This window comes from Stenella coeruleoalba, assembly GCF_951394435.1.
Source record: "Stenella coeruleoalba genome assembly, chromosome: 3".
Classification (NCBI taxonomy): Eukaryota; Metazoa; Chordata; class Mammalia; order Artiodactyla; family Delphinidae; genus Stenella; species Stenella coeruleoalba.
Genome location: NC_137148.1, coordinates 42,895,891 through 42,913,468, shown reverse-complemented (window position 1 = coordinate 42,913,468; position 17,578 = coordinate 42,895,891). Strand labels below are relative to the sequence as shown.

At 36.7% G+C, this 17,578-nt stretch overlaps 1 protein-coding gene and 1 pseudogene across 7 annotated transcripts in view; one reads left to right on the top strand and one right to left on the bottom strand.

Moving 5' to 3' along the window:
• Positions 1 to 661: 661 nt before the first annotated feature.
• The window catches only part of DDX4 (DEAD-box helicase 4), a 69,100-nt gene continuing 52,183 nt past the window's right edge, over positions 662 to 17,578 (bottom strand). For all 6 annotated transcript variants that reach the window (XM_079916777.1, XM_079916781.1, XM_079916782.1 and 3 more), the window contains 6 exons: positions 16,717 to 16,883; positions 9,690 to 9,835; positions 4,523 to 4,622; positions 3,096 to 3,366; positions 2,517 to 2,627; positions 662 to 1,848 (listed from right to left, as the gene is read on the bottom strand). In XM_079916777.1, the coding sequence (XP_079772903.1) occupies positions 1,762 to 1,848; positions 2,517 to 2,627; positions 3,096 to 3,366; positions 4,523 to 4,622; positions 9,690 to 9,835; positions 16,717 to 16,883 (882 nt within the window). In that variant the 3' untranslated portion in view covers positions 662 to 1,761. The remainder of the gene's footprint in view (positions 1,849 to 2,516; positions 2,628 to 3,095; positions 3,367 to 4,522; positions 4,623 to 9,689; positions 9,836 to 16,716; positions 16,884 to 17,578) is intronic.
• LOC307184396 (inorganic pyrophosphatase-like) lies at positions 13,373 to 14,709 on the top strand (annotated as a pseudogene). Its single transcript has one exon. The product of its transcript is annotated as an inorganic pyrophosphatase-like (transcript).

The following is a 17,578-nucleotide window of genomic DNA, read 5'->3' as shown; positions in this document are numbered from 1 at the left end:
TATGACCAAGAAGCTCTTTGAGGAAATGAAAAAAAAAAAAAAAAAGAAATGACTTATAAATGCTCTTTGTAAACAAAACAAACTGGAAATTAGCCTTTCCCAGAAGTGAGATTAACAGTACAAGTTAAATATTTCCCCTTTTTTTTCTTTCTTCCAGCTTGTGGGATCTTAGCTCCCCTGACCAGGGATCAAATCCAGGCCCCTGGCAGTGAAAGCACAGAGTCCTAACCACTGGACCACAAGGGAATTCCTGTCCCATGTTTTTTAAAATTGAACCTCCCTTTTTGAGTTGTCTGTTCTTTGCGCATTGATCTAATAGAATTCCTAAATATCCACATATAAATAACTATACACTGATAATCCACTGTAGTCACAGTAATACTTTTCCTTGTCTACTGTTTAACCTTTTTACATAAGCAACTAATTCTTTTGTGATCAAATCTGTTTGTTGTTTCCATCATGATTTCTGTCCTTTGAGCTTAATGTCAACTCTCATTCCCAATTCAAAGGTTTAATATTTAACTGTATTTTTCTGTAGTTGTAATTTTTTATGTAATTCACATAGGGCTTATTTTTAATATGGCATGGGCATATAACTAGTTATAGGCATCTAACTAGTTATCCCAACAGAATCTGTTGAATATTCCATTCCTCTTTTCATATGTGATGCCTCATTTATTAACCAAATTCCTATAACAAGACATATATGTTGGGGAAATGTTGCTTTGGATATTTTAAGCGATAAAAACATACATTTGAAACTGATTATTTTTGTCCCCCTAAATATTTACATCTCACTTGTTTTATGTCCTAATGTTTTGGCTTACTCATTTAATGATTTATTAAGAATTTCTTACATTCTAGACATAGTAAGTTTAAGATATATAACGGTAAATGAAAAAAACAGAGTACTTTCCCTCAATATTAAAATATCAAAAAATTGTAACAGTGAACAGCAATGTTTTTTATTGATATAGTTTGAGTTCAAAGAATGACATTCATTATTACATCTGTGTATTAATGTATATTATATTCAACTTATATGACTTTTTGTTCACTTCATTGGTTTCACAAGACTCAATAAAATTTCAAAAGACAGGAGTTGAGAACTATGACCTGTAACAAGAAAAATTAAAAGTGCTGTTGGAAAACTTAGGGGGAAAAGAGTTTCATCCTTTATTTTCAAGGAATGTCTATATAGTATAACTACAAACAGTTGTATCATTGAGTACAGAGCTCACATTGCAAACATTTAACTATGTTCATCACATATCTGATGATATAAAATCAAAATTACTTTTAAAAGCTTGTCTATTTGTCATGAAAATCATGTCATTATATTTCAGTGACTCACTACTGTTTAAAGGCTCCTTTTAAGTAAAAATAGGACCCAATAATTTTTAACCAAAAGTGTATTGTTTGTCCTGTTTGTTATAGGATCAATAAACACTATACTAAGACATGGCATTTAGACATAAAATATGTCTAAAACCCCTGAAGAATACAATAAAAATAAGCAAGACATTTAGAATGCTTTAATCTTTCCAGTTAACACCATTTGTATCAGTAACTGCAACGTTGTAACTTTTAGCATTTCACATAACTAGTCAGCAAGGATGTCTTTTTAAGGGTGGGAGTAAGAACAGAAGACAGGAGAAACAAGAGTGTCAGGTTTCATACTTCTATTAAAAAAATCAAAAATCAAAACTATTTTCATCTCCGCATCAAAACTGTACCACAAACTTGAAGGTTGTTTTAGCTTTAATCCCATGACTCATCATCTACTGGATTAGGAGCTTGTGAAGAAGAAAACCGTGCTGTGTTCAAAGAGCTCTTGCCCTGGTAATTCTTTAAAAAGAAAAAAAAAAAAGAAACAAACATTTAATTTTAATGTAGCTTTAAAGTTACACTGCCTAGACTGAGACTCAAGCTTTCCACCATGTCTTCCCCAAATATATAAAAAATTTCATTCCAACTGACTCCAATCCATTTGAAAAACGGTACGTATAAACCTGGAAAGTCTAAATGCACAGAGGATTTCAAGAAAACTTTAAGCCAGTAGTTTTGGCAAGTGGAAAAACAAAGCTCTTCACTTCAATGAATAAGCATAAATATTTAATGATTAGTATGCTCATTGTTTCTGTATAAAAATGATGTTGCCTATAAACTGACAACAGAAGAGATATGCAACCACATATCTCTATTATTTTCTTACTTAATAATGTGGTCAGAATTCAAAAAATAAAGAATTCCTACAAAAATCTCAGAAGATCCCAAATTAGAATTTAAAATGCCAGCAGAATTGGGAAAGGAAGGTATCTGAGCATAAATCTCAAACTCACCTTTAAAACCAAAACTATATAATATGTATATAAAACTTTTAGAGAACTATTATTCTTCCAGGTATGAAAATAATGGAATAGGTAAATTACTGAATGTTATAGTTACTTCACAATAGCACAACATTTACAAAGAATAACTAAAAGCCAAGTTCTAAATTTTTCCCTTCAACTTACCTTTCTAGTATCAATTGATACAAACATATTTCCTCTTGTACTACCACTGAAGCCAGTAACATATATACTAAAGGCAATTTCTTCCAACCATGCAGGAACATCCTGTTGAGCCTTTAAAAGAAAAAATTAACTTCATATACAACATGCATAAAGTCTCAAAGATTGGCACAGTTTACTTTTCCTTAAAATACATATATATAAAATGTCCGCTTTCAATGACAAGGTAAGAACACTATCCATTCAGTTTTAAAAATTAAAAACTGGGGCTTCCCTTGTGGCGCAGTGGTTGAGAATCTGCCTGCCAATGCAGGGGACAAGGGTTCGAGCCCTGGTCTGGGAAGATCCCGCATGCCACGGAGCAACTAGGTCCGTGAGCCACAATTACTGAGCCTGCACGTCTGGAGCCTGTGCTCCGCAACAAGAGAGGCCATGATAGTGAGAGGCCCGTGCACCGCGCTGAAGAGTGGTCCCCACTTGCCGCAACTAGAGAAAGCCCTCGCACAGAAACACAGGCCCAACACAGCCATAAATAAATAAATAAATAAATAAATAAAATTAAAAAAAAAATTAAAAACTTACATCTGACAGTACTTTCACTAGAGGCTGTGCTAAATGGCCATCAGATTCAGGATCAAAAAAGGAAATAGCTCTGCCAGTATTTCCACAACGACCAGTACGCCCAATTCGATGAACATATTCATCAATGGTAGAAGGGAGATCAAAATTGATAACATGCTGAACATTTTCAATATCCAGCCCTCGGGCAGCTACTGAAGTAGCAACAAGAGCTAGGCACTTTCCACAGCGGAAATCTCCAAGGGCTTGTTCTCTCTCTCTCTGTTCTCGATCACTTGAAAGAAGATAAAAGTATGTATTAGGACAGCACTTAAGAAAATTATTTAAAAGAAACATTGAAGTTCGACACAAATTTCTTTTTAATAACAGTAAAAAACAGCAACATTTAACATTAATGTCTACTTCTTACATACCAAGTATTATACTAATTCCTTTCAAGTCATAATTTAGTTTGATTCTCATAATAATACTTTGAGGTTAGGACAATTAACCCCATTTGCAGATGAGGTAAGGTGACAGCTAATACACAGAGCCAAAATACAAACTCAAATATGACAAACATCAAATCTTACCTATTAATAATCTCTTTCTAGTCTTGACAAAAAATATACTACTTGATCAGAATGCCACCTCAAAAATTGCTGCTTTTTGAGTGTGGGTGGGGGCCGGGGGCCCGAGAGGTTCCGCCGCCGCAGCGCTGGGAGCCGCAGTGGTTCCGAGCGGGGCTCAACATGGCGGAGAGAGAGGTGGAGTCCAGCCCCCGAAAGAGGACCAAGGTGGAGGTGGTGCTCTTACCTGAGAAGAAGTGGGGTCGTTGGCATGCCCTGATGTATGAGAAAGATTTTGGCAACTATGAATGTCATTTTCTAGTCTAGCCCCTTTACCAACATTTAAGAACGTGGAAGAGTGTGACAAGTTTTGTCATATCAAGGATGTACCCAAACAACCTGCAGAGGCGAGGCCAATTCCACATAGTTGAGTGCCTTTTAACGTTTGTCTTGAAACTTTTCTTATTTAATTCTTAGTGGTTTTTTTTTCAGATGGAGAATAATACAGTACTGTCGATTGAGCAGTTAAAAAAAAATTGCTGCTTTTTAAAGAGCATAATCTCTGAATTCTATATATTCACTGATTAATCAGAAAGATTAGATTCAGCTGAAGAAACACCTAGCTCTAACTATCAAAGAGCCTTTTAAATAGATGTCTTGAGAAGTTACCAATTCTCATAATAAGAAGTCTAAGACACACCTTTAACTCGCCCATCCCCGCCACTTGGTTCTTATAAAAACTTAAAATGAAGATGAAGAATAACAGTTTAGATCTTGAGATATTAATTCTAGGATTTTATACGAGTTAAATATACTGACATTTCTTAACAAATGACAAACAGAAGTTACCTCCTTACTAGGAAATCATATCAATCTACTCACCCATGAATACTTGTTGTTGATATTTTTTCTTGACAAAGAAAAGTGGCAATAAAATCTGCTTTTTTCTTCGTTTCAACAAAGACCATAGTTCTTTCATCTCCTACAAGACAATGAAACAATGATTAACATTCAAACTACAAAATTAGGAAAAGAAAAGAAAAGGGTAGGGTGAGTAGGAAACTGTCTCATCCACCACTGTATTCCTAGCACCTAGACTGAGGCCTAATAGGTAATAGTAACTCAAATATTTCCTGAATGGATGAATGTCAAAGATGGAGAGACAAGGACTTTTTCCTACTTTAGGACTAAAAAAAAAAAAAAATCAGCTTGCCCTTTGACTTCCTAAGCCAACCAAGAAGTAGAGACTTAGGGAAAGATAAATGATATCTACCTGCCAACTCTTAACAGTTCCACAATTTTGTCTCAGGCCCTTCGTTTCCCTCTCTATAAATAAATGCTTTTGTTCTTTACTTCCCAAGATCATAGAATCTTTTATTCTACCTTGACTACCAGAGGTATTCATAATAATGGCATCCAACCCAGGGCTGACAAACTCTACAATATTCCATGTTCCAACATTATCTCTTAATTCAAACCCCTTAATCCCCAAAGTATCTTATATATACAGAAAATTATCCCAGGGCCTTAACGCATTAAAAAATATTTACTTGTTATTTTATAAGTACTTAATTGGCTGAAATTCAAGCATGAGCCAGAGACATTTCCACACAAGGAACTTTTCTATAAAATGTTAGAGAGGAAAGATATTTATAGCCTTAAAGTAAGAAGGTATTACATTTCATAATCCCACTCCCCCATCTTCCTATGAGCTGGCTTCACTTATTCAACAAATATTTAGTGCCTAGTAGATGCCAGTAACTATTCTAGGTGTTGAAAACACAGCAATAAAACAAAGCCCCTGCACTCACTGTGGGGAGGCAAATAACAAATATTATGCATTAAGTCTAAAAAGGAAAAAAAATCAGCAGAATAAAGGGCCCAAGTGGACGGATGTACCCTCTCTAATTAGATGACATCTGAGTAGAGATATTACTAAAATAAGTGAACCATTCAGATACCCGAGGAAACAGTATTACAAGCCAGAGGGTAAGAACAAATATAAAGGATCGATCTAAGGTATGGGTGTTCTTGGTGTGCTCAAAGAAAAAAAAAACAAACAGAAAAGAGGTCCCCATGTGGTTTTTATGTTCTAGGCAGAGGGAACATCAAGAACAAAGGCAATGAGGCAGAACCATGTCTGCTATGTGTGGGGAATAGTAACGAGCAAAGGGTGCCTGGAATAGGGTGAGCAAGGGAGAGCAGTAGGATTTGAAGACAGAGGGGTAATGGAGGCCATATCATGAAGGGCCTTGAAAACCATTGAAAGATCTTTACTTTGAGAAGGGAAGCCACTGGGTTTGGAGAAGAGAAGTGGAAAGATCTGATCTTTGTTTTAACTGAGCAGCTGATGGGTTCTGATATACTTTTTATTTTTATTATTATTTTTTTTTTGCGGTACGCGGGCCTCTCACTGTTGTGGCCTCTTCCGTTGCGAAGCACAGGCTCCGGACACGCAGGCTCAGCGGTCATGACTCACGGGCCCAGCCGCTCTGCGGCATGTGGGATCTTCCCAGACCGGGGCATGAATCCGCGTCCCCTGCATCGGCAGGCAGACTCTCAACCACTGCTCCACCAGGGAAGCCCGGTTCTGATATACTTTGATGCTAGATAGAAACAAGAGGATTTTGCTAACAGATCAGATGTGCACACTGGAGAAAGAACTCAAGGATGCCTCAGATTTTGTGTCTGAGCAACTGGAAGAATGGAACAAACACTAAGTGAGATAGGAGGACTGTAAGAAAGGAAGGTTTAGGGGTGATATTTAATTATCAATAAATCACAGATATCTATTAGACAACCAGGTAGGAAATCAATAGAGCAACTGATTCTTACAGTAATAAATGAGTTATATCCTTGAGACATAGTCATTTTATTTATCAGAGAGTAATGATTTTATGTTTTATCAAAAATTACCTTTCAATCCAACAAGATGCCCAATGCCAAAACTGATAAATTTGATAGTCAGTTACCTAATACTACTGTGCAGCTTAAAGCCTCGATTTCATCTTTTCTTGGTTCCCAGTGTGAATCCCAAATGGTAATAAAAATTTAACTCCCCTGACACTTCTCTAGTTTTTTTCCTCTACTGATTTGGTATTTTTTCTCCTTCAGACAATAAGCTATACCCCTTTGGTGGCAGCAATAATGCAAATTTAGTTTTATAAGCAGACCACCTGGTGATCTTTGTAAATGGATTAATGAATTATAGTTACGTATTTTGTTGCGTGAAAAATAATAGACAATTCATCTTGTTAGCCTTTTTTGACTGTTAGTCCATTGTGAACTAAAATCAATTAAGAATCTAAAAAGAATTCTAGCTTTGGTAGTTAGATTGCCATTTTTTGTATTTCTGTGTTTACTCTTTACCTGTGGCTGAAGTGGTAGAAATGAAGCTATAAGCTCTTTATGTACCTATAATTCAGAAAGGGCTTTACCCACCACTATGTATAAGCATTATGTTAATACTCTATGGAGAGTATTAACAAATTATAAAGTCTCTTAAAGGAGCTCAATTCTGATTGGTTTACAGAGATAAATTAGAGAATTTATAGAGATAAATACTCCTAAAATTCCTGGAAAATAAAGAAATTGACTCATAATACTTTAACTATATTAAACTTAAAAAAAAAATTCTTCCTATAGGAGCTAAAGCAGAAATATTTTAAGATTCCAAGTTCCCATAATTAAGTGAAATCTTTGGTAAACAAGACTAACTTACTTGGTTTTAAAAATACAAATGTATTTTCTCGAATTTATCAGTGTTAAGTAGAAAACAAACATGTATCTTATTTTACTTGGGTTTTTCTTAATGTATAGAGATTTGCCAGTCAAAATAACTAACATTCTCCATAATGTTTTGTTTAAGTGTATGAAAATGTAAATCTGTGTTCAACTAAACTGACTATTCAACACTATCTACCGTTTTGTATACTGTCATCTGAAAGATAATTTCCAAGATCTTTGGCTTTAGATAACTTAAAATATTAGACTATATTGAGTTAATTAACTCAATAATCACTGAATATAGGATAGAATTCTCAAACATTAATTACTAGACATAAGTTTATATCCTTTTGCTTGTTATTTTTCATATACTATAGAGAGGCAATATCTTTGAGTCATATTAATGAACCTACTCGGGCTTCCCTTGGTGGCACAGTGGTTGAGAGTCTGCCTGCCGATGCAGGAGACGCAGGTTCGTGCCCCGGTCCGGGAAGATCCCACATGCCACGGAGCGGCTAGGCCCGTGAGCCGTGGCCGCTGAGCCTGCGCGTCCAGAGCCTGTGCTCCGCAACGGGAGAGGCCGCAACAGTGAGAGGCCCGCATACCGCAAAAAAAAAAAAAAAAAAAAAAAGAACCTACTCAATTTTGCTACTTTAAGTGTAAAAGAATATGTGTGGTGTAGAAAGATATATGTGTGGTATAGAAAGTTCATGAGCTCTGGCAGTCAGCTACAATGTTTGTGTATGACATCTCTCAACTGTCCATCCCTGCCTCTAGTTTACTCTCTGAAATAGAAGTTACTACAGTTAAAATAATTAACATAAGTGGTTGAGACTACACTTGGAGTAACAGTGACCAAGAAATATAAACCATTTGTGTGTTTGTTTTTCAAGAAAAGAGCAAAGATGATCACTGATGAGCACACCCTTCAGGGTTGTCTGTGTCTTTTACTGTCTTTTATTTTTTTATACCTCTATTGCAACTGAGAGCAATGCAAATGATTCTTATCAATAAAAATACAAATGAAAATTTTCCCTCAAATGTAATTGATTATTGCTTTGTGGATACTGACCACTTTTGCATCTATTTGTAAATCCATCTTAGCTTTCCTGATATCCTATACATAAATGTGTTCTCTGGGGACTTCCCTGGTGGTCCAGTGGTAAAGAATCCGCCTTCCAATGCAGGGGACACAGGTTCGATCCCTGGTCGGGGAACTAAGAGCCCATATGCCGTGGGGCAACTAAGCCTGCGCACCACAACTACCGAGCCCATGCGCCTCAATGAGAGAGCCCACATGCCGCAAACTACAGAGCCCATGTGCTCTGGAGCTCGCACGCCACAACTAGAGAAGAAAAGACCCGCACGCTAAAGAGAAGCTCACGTGCCACAATGAAAGATCCTGCATGCCTCAACTAAGACCCAACACAGCCAAAAAGCTAAAAATAAACAAACATAAATGTGTTTTTTCAATTCTCCTTAGAATTGGCTGTAACATCTTACTAGCTCCCTTTGTAATTAATGAGCTCAACAAAATCTTTGACACCTGTTCATTTAAAATTATGAAAAAGGCAGATGGTACACTACTATGAAATAATGAAACCTACACATTTTAAAGGCAGAAGAGGAAAGCTAGCAGATTTAAGTTAACAATTAGAAAAAGAGATAAATTATATGAACAAAAATATGTAAAATACTAGGATATATGGCATGACATTTCCATGCAAAGTAAAAAAAAAAAAAGGCCATATTAGAAAATTTTATTTCAAGGCACAAACTAAAGCTATCTCAATCAAAGAAATACAACTTTCTATTGAAAAAAAATTTTTTTGAGGGTAAAGAGATAGATTTCTCATCAACATTGTGAAGGAACAGAACTAGAGCTTTAAAGTCCCTTCTATCTCCAAAATTCTTTGAACTATGAATACAGGAAGCCTTAGAGAGCAGAAACTGGGAAGTAGAAATACAACAAAGATTTCACTTTTAGTGGAGTAAACAGAGCTTGATGTAGATATGTTACTCTTCCTTTCTATTTTCTAAAACAAGAAAATACGTATTTCTGCTGGAATAGTTTTTTGTCAAACACTGTTCAAACAAAGTCTCAAATTCTTCCTATTTTTAACATTTATGGAGGAGAAAGGATTATACTGCTACATCATTTATCCAAAATATCGAATCATAAGAAAAAGAGCTTTAGAGAAAGAGGAAACAGTGAAAACTTATTTATTTAACTTATGCCAAATAATGTTTAAAGTCATTTCCAGAAGTCATTATTGTAAAAATCAAAATCATAACAAAAGATAATTATATCAATGTAAGGTACCTATGTTTCGTAGAATTTCGACAAGTTTTTCTCTTTTTGAGTACTGGCCAACTTGGAGAATGGTCTGCTGAACATCTCTACATGCTCCACCCACTTGTCCAACAGCAACAAACAAATAATTCGACTTTAAAAACTCCCCAGCCAACCTTGAAAGACAAGAGACAAGAAAGAAAGACAAGAGAGTATTCCTTAACTTATCCTCTTCCATTAATACTCATAATATTTACTGAATTCCTGCAAGTGTTACCTCAATATTAATAAGCCAGATTATAACAGCTATAATAAGAGAAGGTGGATACTTACATCATCCAAGTACTTAGATGTACATCCAAGTACATTCAAATATCAGTACTTTGTACATTCAAATACCAGTACCAAGTACATTCAAATATCAGTACATCCAATGTACATCCAAGTACATTCAAATATCAGTATTAAATGTTAAGATTTTGCAAAATACTTAACAACTACTAGTGAAAAAGTCTGTGTCAAATTACGGATAAGTAATTTCAAGTGGATGTGCTCACCATACAAAACTATATAAAACGTGTATATAACAATAAAAAAAAGTATGCTAAGTATCAGACTACAAGCAGGAATTTTTTTATTAAAAATTAAAATGTAACCCTACAACAGAAATTCTGTTTTTCATTCATTGCTTTCATGTATGTTATTTCTAGGAGTTGTTTCCTAAAAATATTAGTTGTCAAATTAGTATACTTCAAATGAAGTATTAGAAGCAAACCAGATCTTAAGTCAGTGCTTTTTGTAACATGACAAACATAGAAAATGATAATATTTGTACAGCATAATTGGGCAAAAAAATGTGATGATGTGAAGAGACTAGGGGCCAGGGCCACACCAAGTTGTGGAGGCTCACCTCAAAGGTTGGGGGTATCAGCATCTTCACACACACACAACTCACTGACAGCACACAATTAAGAAGCCCTGCTCTAGATCACCCAGGAACATGGAGTAGGGAGAAGGGGAATTGCCAATTACAGAGCAAGTTTGGAAGGAAAAAAAGGGAAGGTCATGTAGCAGTCATGTATATACTCTCCTATGTAGCAGTGCCAAAAGCAGTCCCTTTCTAGCCACCTCCTAGCATATCAAGAAAATAGTTCAAACTCAGTAAATCCATAATCTTAATAAATCACTGCTGCTTCTCTCTCTTCATCTGCTCTCTTACCATAAAAGAAAAACACTGTTGATATACTACCTCTAGAGACAAGAACCCTCTCAAACCTTGAGATCATCTGCAAATCTTAATTGTCAATCATCCTTTACACTCATGAAAACATATTCTGAGTGCCTCGTGTCAGGCATACATGGTACAAGGCACTGGGTGTATAAAGATGAATGTGATGGTCTCTGCCTCTGAGGTGCTCATATCAGGTAGCATAAATATAATTATATTAAAAAATAATTACTATAATCTAAAATATTTATATAGGTTAATATTTACATATTTTAATTATTTAATGATTTACTATAATAATCCAGTGTTACAATAGTTAATATCTATTGAACCTAACTATATTCCAAGAAACATGAAAAGTGTTTTAAATAGTTTCTTTCACAAGATACAGGATTCTTTCACAAGACTGGCAGGAAATGGATGAAATGATGTCTGTTAAAGAGTCTTCAAGTTTGAAGCTTCATCTAAGGAAGCAGCAAGCAAGAATGTGAAAAAATGATGACTAGGGAAAGGCACTCAATGCATAAGAAGACACAAGGATAAATAATGAGGAGGAACAGAATTTGGCTTGTGTGGCTGATAGGAAATAGTCTAAATAAGCCAGAAATACATCGGTCCAGGTAAAAAAGTGGCAAATGAGGCAGAAACTGTCTTGTGTAAAAGAATTTGAAAGTTGGTTAGTCTGTGGAGATGGAAAGACATGGGAGGGTTTATCTTAAATAAATAGCTATAAAGATCAGACTTTGTTTTGGAATTTTTACCAGCATAAAAATGAAACTACAGGCAGGGAGACAGGTTAGAAAGAAAGCTACCACCAATGAGCAGAGGGAAACTGAAAAGGACCTAAAATAAGGTGGGAAATAAAGAAACTAACGAATTTGAAATATTTTAGAGATAACTGCCAAGTTGAACACTTTTGAAGGGCAGAATTAAAGGAGTATGAGGGAGGAATCAATATGATTCAAAGGACTCTGGCTGCCAAAGACCACAATGCCAATAAGGAAAACTGGAAAGGAAAGAGGGAGCTGAAGAATAGGTTCAATTTTGGACTTGATGAACATGAGTTACCGGTTAATTCATCTAAGAGGAAAAACAATCCTAAAGAGTTAAATCTAAAAGTCTGGAGCTGAGGAGAGAGATTAAGCATACAAGTAATAATTGGGTTGTTTGTTTTTGATATTAAGTTGTAGCAGATCTTTACATAATCCCTTATGGAACATATCATCTGCAATTATCTTCTCCCAACCAGTACATTGTCTTTTTGCGTTTCTTCATGGTTTCCTTCACAGTACAAGACAAACAACCCAATTTTTAAAACTGGGCAGAGGACCTGAATAGACAGTTTTCCAAAGAAGACATACAGATGGCCACCTGGCACATGAAAAGATGCTCAACATCACTAATCATCAGGGAAATGCAAATCAAAACCACAATGAGATACCACCTCACACCTGTCAGAATGGCTATTATCAAAAAGACAAGAAATAACAAGGGTTGGCAAGATGTGGAGAAAAGGGAACCCTTGTGTAGTGCTGGTGGGAATGTAAATTGGTACAGCCACTATAGAAAACAGTATGGAAGTTTTTCAAAAAATTAAAAATAGAACGATCGTATGGAGCAATTCCACTCCTGGGTATATATCCAAAGAAAATAAAAACACTAATTTGAAAAGATATGTGCACCCCAATGTTCACAGCAGCATCATTTACAATAGCCAAGATATGAAAACCTAGGTTTCCATCAACAGATGAATGGATAAAGAAGATGTGGGGTATACATATATGCAATGGAATATTACTAAGCCATAAAAAAGAATGAAATTTTGCCATCTGCAACAACATGGATGGACCTGGAGATTATTATGCTTAGTGAAATCAGTCAGAGAATGACAAACACTGTATGTTTTCACTTATACGTGGAATCTAAAAATAAAAGGAACAAATATAACAAAACAGGAACAGACTCACAGATACTGAGAACAAACCAGTGGTCACCAGAAGGGAGGGGGCTGAGAGAGGAGTAAAGGAGGCGAAGAGGATTAAGAGTTACAAACTACTAAGTATAAAATAAATAAGTTACAAAAATGTAATGTACAGTACAGGGAATATACTTCATATTTTAAAATAACTTTGTATGGAATATATTCTACAAAAATACTGAATTACTACACTGAGCACTTAAAAATAATATAATATTGTAAACCAACTATACGTCAATCAAAAAAATACAGGTAATAAGTTTGGGAGAGTAAACAGGTACAAGTGCAAGCCAAGGAAATGGATGCTTCAATGGTTCAGTGAATATGTAGAATGAAAAAAGTGGACTTTAGACAGAATAATAGGCAACTTGTAACATTTAAATGCAGACAGTAAAGCAACTGAGAAGTCATCAAGAACTCAAGAATATAAACAACTCAAGGTCAGGAACTCTATCCTATTTATCATATAGCCCCAGGGCTTATAATCAAATATGGCTCATAAAAAGTCCTCAACAAATATTACTGACTGACGGTAGTATACATTAGTCATTTGGGCTGGCCAATATCTGGCCAAACACTTTCCTATTTCAGGGTAAATTAAAAAAATAGATGGGACTTCCCTGGTGGCGCAGTGGTTAAGAATCTGCCTGCCAATGCAGGGCATACAGGTTCAACCCCTGGTCCAGGAAGATCCCACATGCTGTGGAGCAACTAAGTCGGTGCGCCACAACTACAGAGCCTGTGCTCTAGAGCCTGCATGCTTCAACTACTGAGCCCGCGCACCTAGAGCCCATGCTCCACAACAAGAGAGGCCACCACAATGAGAAGCCCGCACACCACAACAAAGAGTAGCCCCACTCGCCACAACTAGAGAAAGCCCCACGTGCAGCAACAGCCAAAAAAAAAAAAATTAAAATTAAAAAAAAAAAATAGAGTGGCTTTGTAGCAGCAGCGGCGGCTGGTCTCCAGCATCATGAGCGGCTTCAGCAGCGAGGAGCACGCCACACCCTTCACCCTCGAGTACTGAGTCTTCCTCAAAAATGAAAAAGGACAATATATATCTCCATTTCATGATATTCCAATTTATGCAGATAAGGATGTGTTCCACATGGTGGTTGAAGTACCACGCTGGTCGAATGCAAAAATGGGAGATTGCTACAAAGGATCCTTTAAACCCAATTAAACAAGATGTGAAAAAAGGAAAACTCCGTTATGTTGCAAATTTGTTCCCTTATAAAGGATATATCTGGAACTATGGTGCCATCCCTCAGACTTGGGAAGACCCAGGACACAATTGTGAACACACCAGCTGCTGTGGTGACAATGATCCAACTGATGTGTGTGAAATTGGAAGCAAGGTATGTGCAAGAGGGGAAATAATCAGGGTGAAAGTTCTGGGCATACTGGCTATGATCGATGAAGGGGAAACTGACTGGAAAGTCATTGCCATTAATGTGGATGATCCTGATGCAGCCAATTATAATGATATTAATGATGTCAAGCGGCTGAAACCTGGCTACCTGGAAGCTACTGTGGACTGGTTTAGAAGGTACAAGGTTCCTGATGGAAAACCTGAGAACCAGTTTGCTTTCAACTCAGAATTTAAAGATAAGGACTTTGCAGTTGATATTATTAAAAGCACTCATGACTACTGGAGAGCATTAGTGACTTAGAAAACTGATGGAAAAGGAATCAGTTGCATGAATACCACAGTGTTTGAGATCCCCTTCCAGTGTGATACTGATGCTGCCAAAGCCATTGTGGATGCTTTACCACCACCATGTGAATCTGCCTGCACAATACCAACAGATGGGGATAAGTGGTTCCATCACCAGAAAAACTAAGGAAATTTCTCTGGAATACAAGTTGATATTGCTGCATCCTATTCGTCTGAAAGCATTAGATGCAAAAGTAGTAACTTTTCCAAGCTTTAAATTTATAGAACTAATCAATCAAATTCTGCTGTGACCAATGCAATATATCCATACTGTTATCCATCTAAAAGCATCTTTCATATCAACTAAGATAACTTTTAGTTCCTGCTTAAATATCAAGACAGTTGTAGTTTGGAAGTCATCTGTGAATAAATGTCCAAGATAAGTACGTACTGGATGTATATGTTTGCCACGTGTTAGGAAATAAGTAAATAAAAATAAATTTTAAAAAATTTTATTTATTTATTGTTGGCTGTGTTGGGTCTTCATTGCTGCGTGCGGGCTTTCCCTAGTTGCGGCGAGCGGGGGCTACTCTTTGTTGCGGTGCGCAGGCTTCTCATTGCAGTTGCTTCTCTTGTTGCGGAGCACAGGCTCTAGGTGCTCGGGCTTCAGTAGTTGTGGCACGTGGGCTCAGTAGTTGTGGCTCGCGGGCTCTAGAGCACAGGCTCAGTAGTTGTGACGCACGGGCTTAGTTGCCCCGCAACATGTGGGACCTTCTCGGACCAGGGCTCGAACCCATGTCCCCTGCATTGGCAGGTGGATTCTTAACCACTGTGCCACCAGGGAAGTCCCAGAAATAAAATTATTTTGTTGAAAAAAAAATAGATAGGCAGCAGGAATATTACCTGCTAATTAGGTAGGTATTTACCCACCTAGTATTAATTACCTATGATGATGATGGGAATGTAGATACCCCATTTCAAATTTAAGACACCATTTAAATATAAGAAACTATTCTTTTATGTACCACTAAGAAAGAAAAAAATCCTGGCAACTGGCCAAATGCTTTATTACGATTTAGACTTTTTCCTCAGTAAAGAGCTCTTTTTAACTTTATACAAAGGCTTTTAAAATCATCTAATAAGTAATACAAATTGATAGTGTTTGACCCCACGTAACATTCTATCAGACCAGGGGATCCACTTTCAGCAAAGGTGGTATTGCAGCAGGTGCACAACCATGGGGTCCATATCATATCACAACACCCAGAAGTTGCCAGCCTGACAATCTGGAACTGTCCACTGAAAGAACAGCTAAAGGGACAGCTTGGAAGTGATTCTTTATGAGGATGGAATATCTTTCAGTAGGAATCAAAGATCTTCATGTGGTACATGGGTCTGTGAACCAAGAGATACAAGCAAGGGTGGTCCACATACCATCCATCACTTCCAGTGACCCACATGGGAAATCTGTGCTTCCTACCCCCACTACAAGTATAGGTTCTGCAGTTTTGGAGGTCTTGGTTCCCAAAGAGAGAATGGTTCCACCAGAGAAAACAGGAAGAGTCTTACTGAACTGTAAGCTAGAGCTGCTGCATGGGCATTTCAGGTTCCCTGTGGCCAAGGGATCAGCAGGCAGGAGGTAGAGTCACCACTCTAGCAGGAATGTGTCATCCTAATCTCAGAACTCACAGACCACAGAGTACGTGGTATGATACTCAAATATCTGCGGAAATTGGTATATAAATTTTCCAACACAAGCACAATTCCCCCAAGCTCTATTATTTGGTTTGAGGAGAAGGCACAACAATAAAAATAATTTCATTTAGTAAGCACTTATTAAATCCTAGCTAGGTGTTGCACTCATGTGCTCGCTCGCTCGCTCTCCCTCTCCCTCCCTCTCTCCCTCCCTCCCTCCCTCCCTCTCTCTCTCTCTCTCTCTCTCTCTCACACACACACACACACACACACACACAGACTTTAATAAAATGTGATGCTAATGTAAAGCCAGGAATTAAGGTAAGAAACAATGAAAAATAGGGTAAACTTCCTGGAAATACTTCTAAACTACGTACGTTACAATCTTAAATTTAGGATTAAATGAAGTAAATCTCTCAAAAATAAGATATTCACAGTATTTCTCCTGCTATAAAAGCATCAAGTACATAGCAACTACTTTTAAGAAGAAAAAATTTACCTTTGAATTTCTTCTGGAAAAGTTGCGCTAAACATAAGGGTCTGACGCTGTTCCTTTGATGGCATTCCTGGGCAGGAAATTAACTTCTTCATTTCTGGTCCAAAACCCATATCCAGCATGCGATCAGCTTCATCCAAAACTATATATTTGACTTGTCTGAGACCAATCTTTAAGGATATTTTCAAGGGTGAGGGCAGAGAATGCATACTAGTTAATGTATTAAACTAAAATATTCTCTACAACTCCAACTATTAATATATTCTTAAGGATGAAGATTAGAAATAAATGCATACAACAAAGAGAACTGTTATGTTTAGGTAATACTACCAGTGTTTATTTCAGTTCTCAATTTTGCCTTATGTTATAAAACATTTTATAAGAAAGAAACCAAAACATCTAGATCAGTACTACACAATACACCTTTCTGTAATTACTTAAAAATTCTGTATCTTCACTGTTAGCCAGTAGCCACATGCAGCTATAAGCACCTGAAATGTAGCTAGTGTGCCTGAAGAAATGAATTTTTAATTTTATATCACTTTGACATTTAAATAGCCACATGTAGCTAGTGACTACTGTATTGGACAGCACAGATCTAGACTATATTATCTGATAAAGTCAGACTCTTCAATGTAAAAAATAAAATTGCTTAACAGCATGACATATTCAAATGTCTTGTAACTGCTAAACTTATTTCTAACTCCTTTAAACCCTTAATACATCCCCCATTCTCTAATCACTCAGGAACAACTGGGAAACTTTTCTAACCTATCATGGATACTTAGTGCTAAAAACAGACACACATTTGCAAAAAGAAAACAAGTTATTTTGGTACCCCAGGGAAGATGTTTAATCAAGGTGG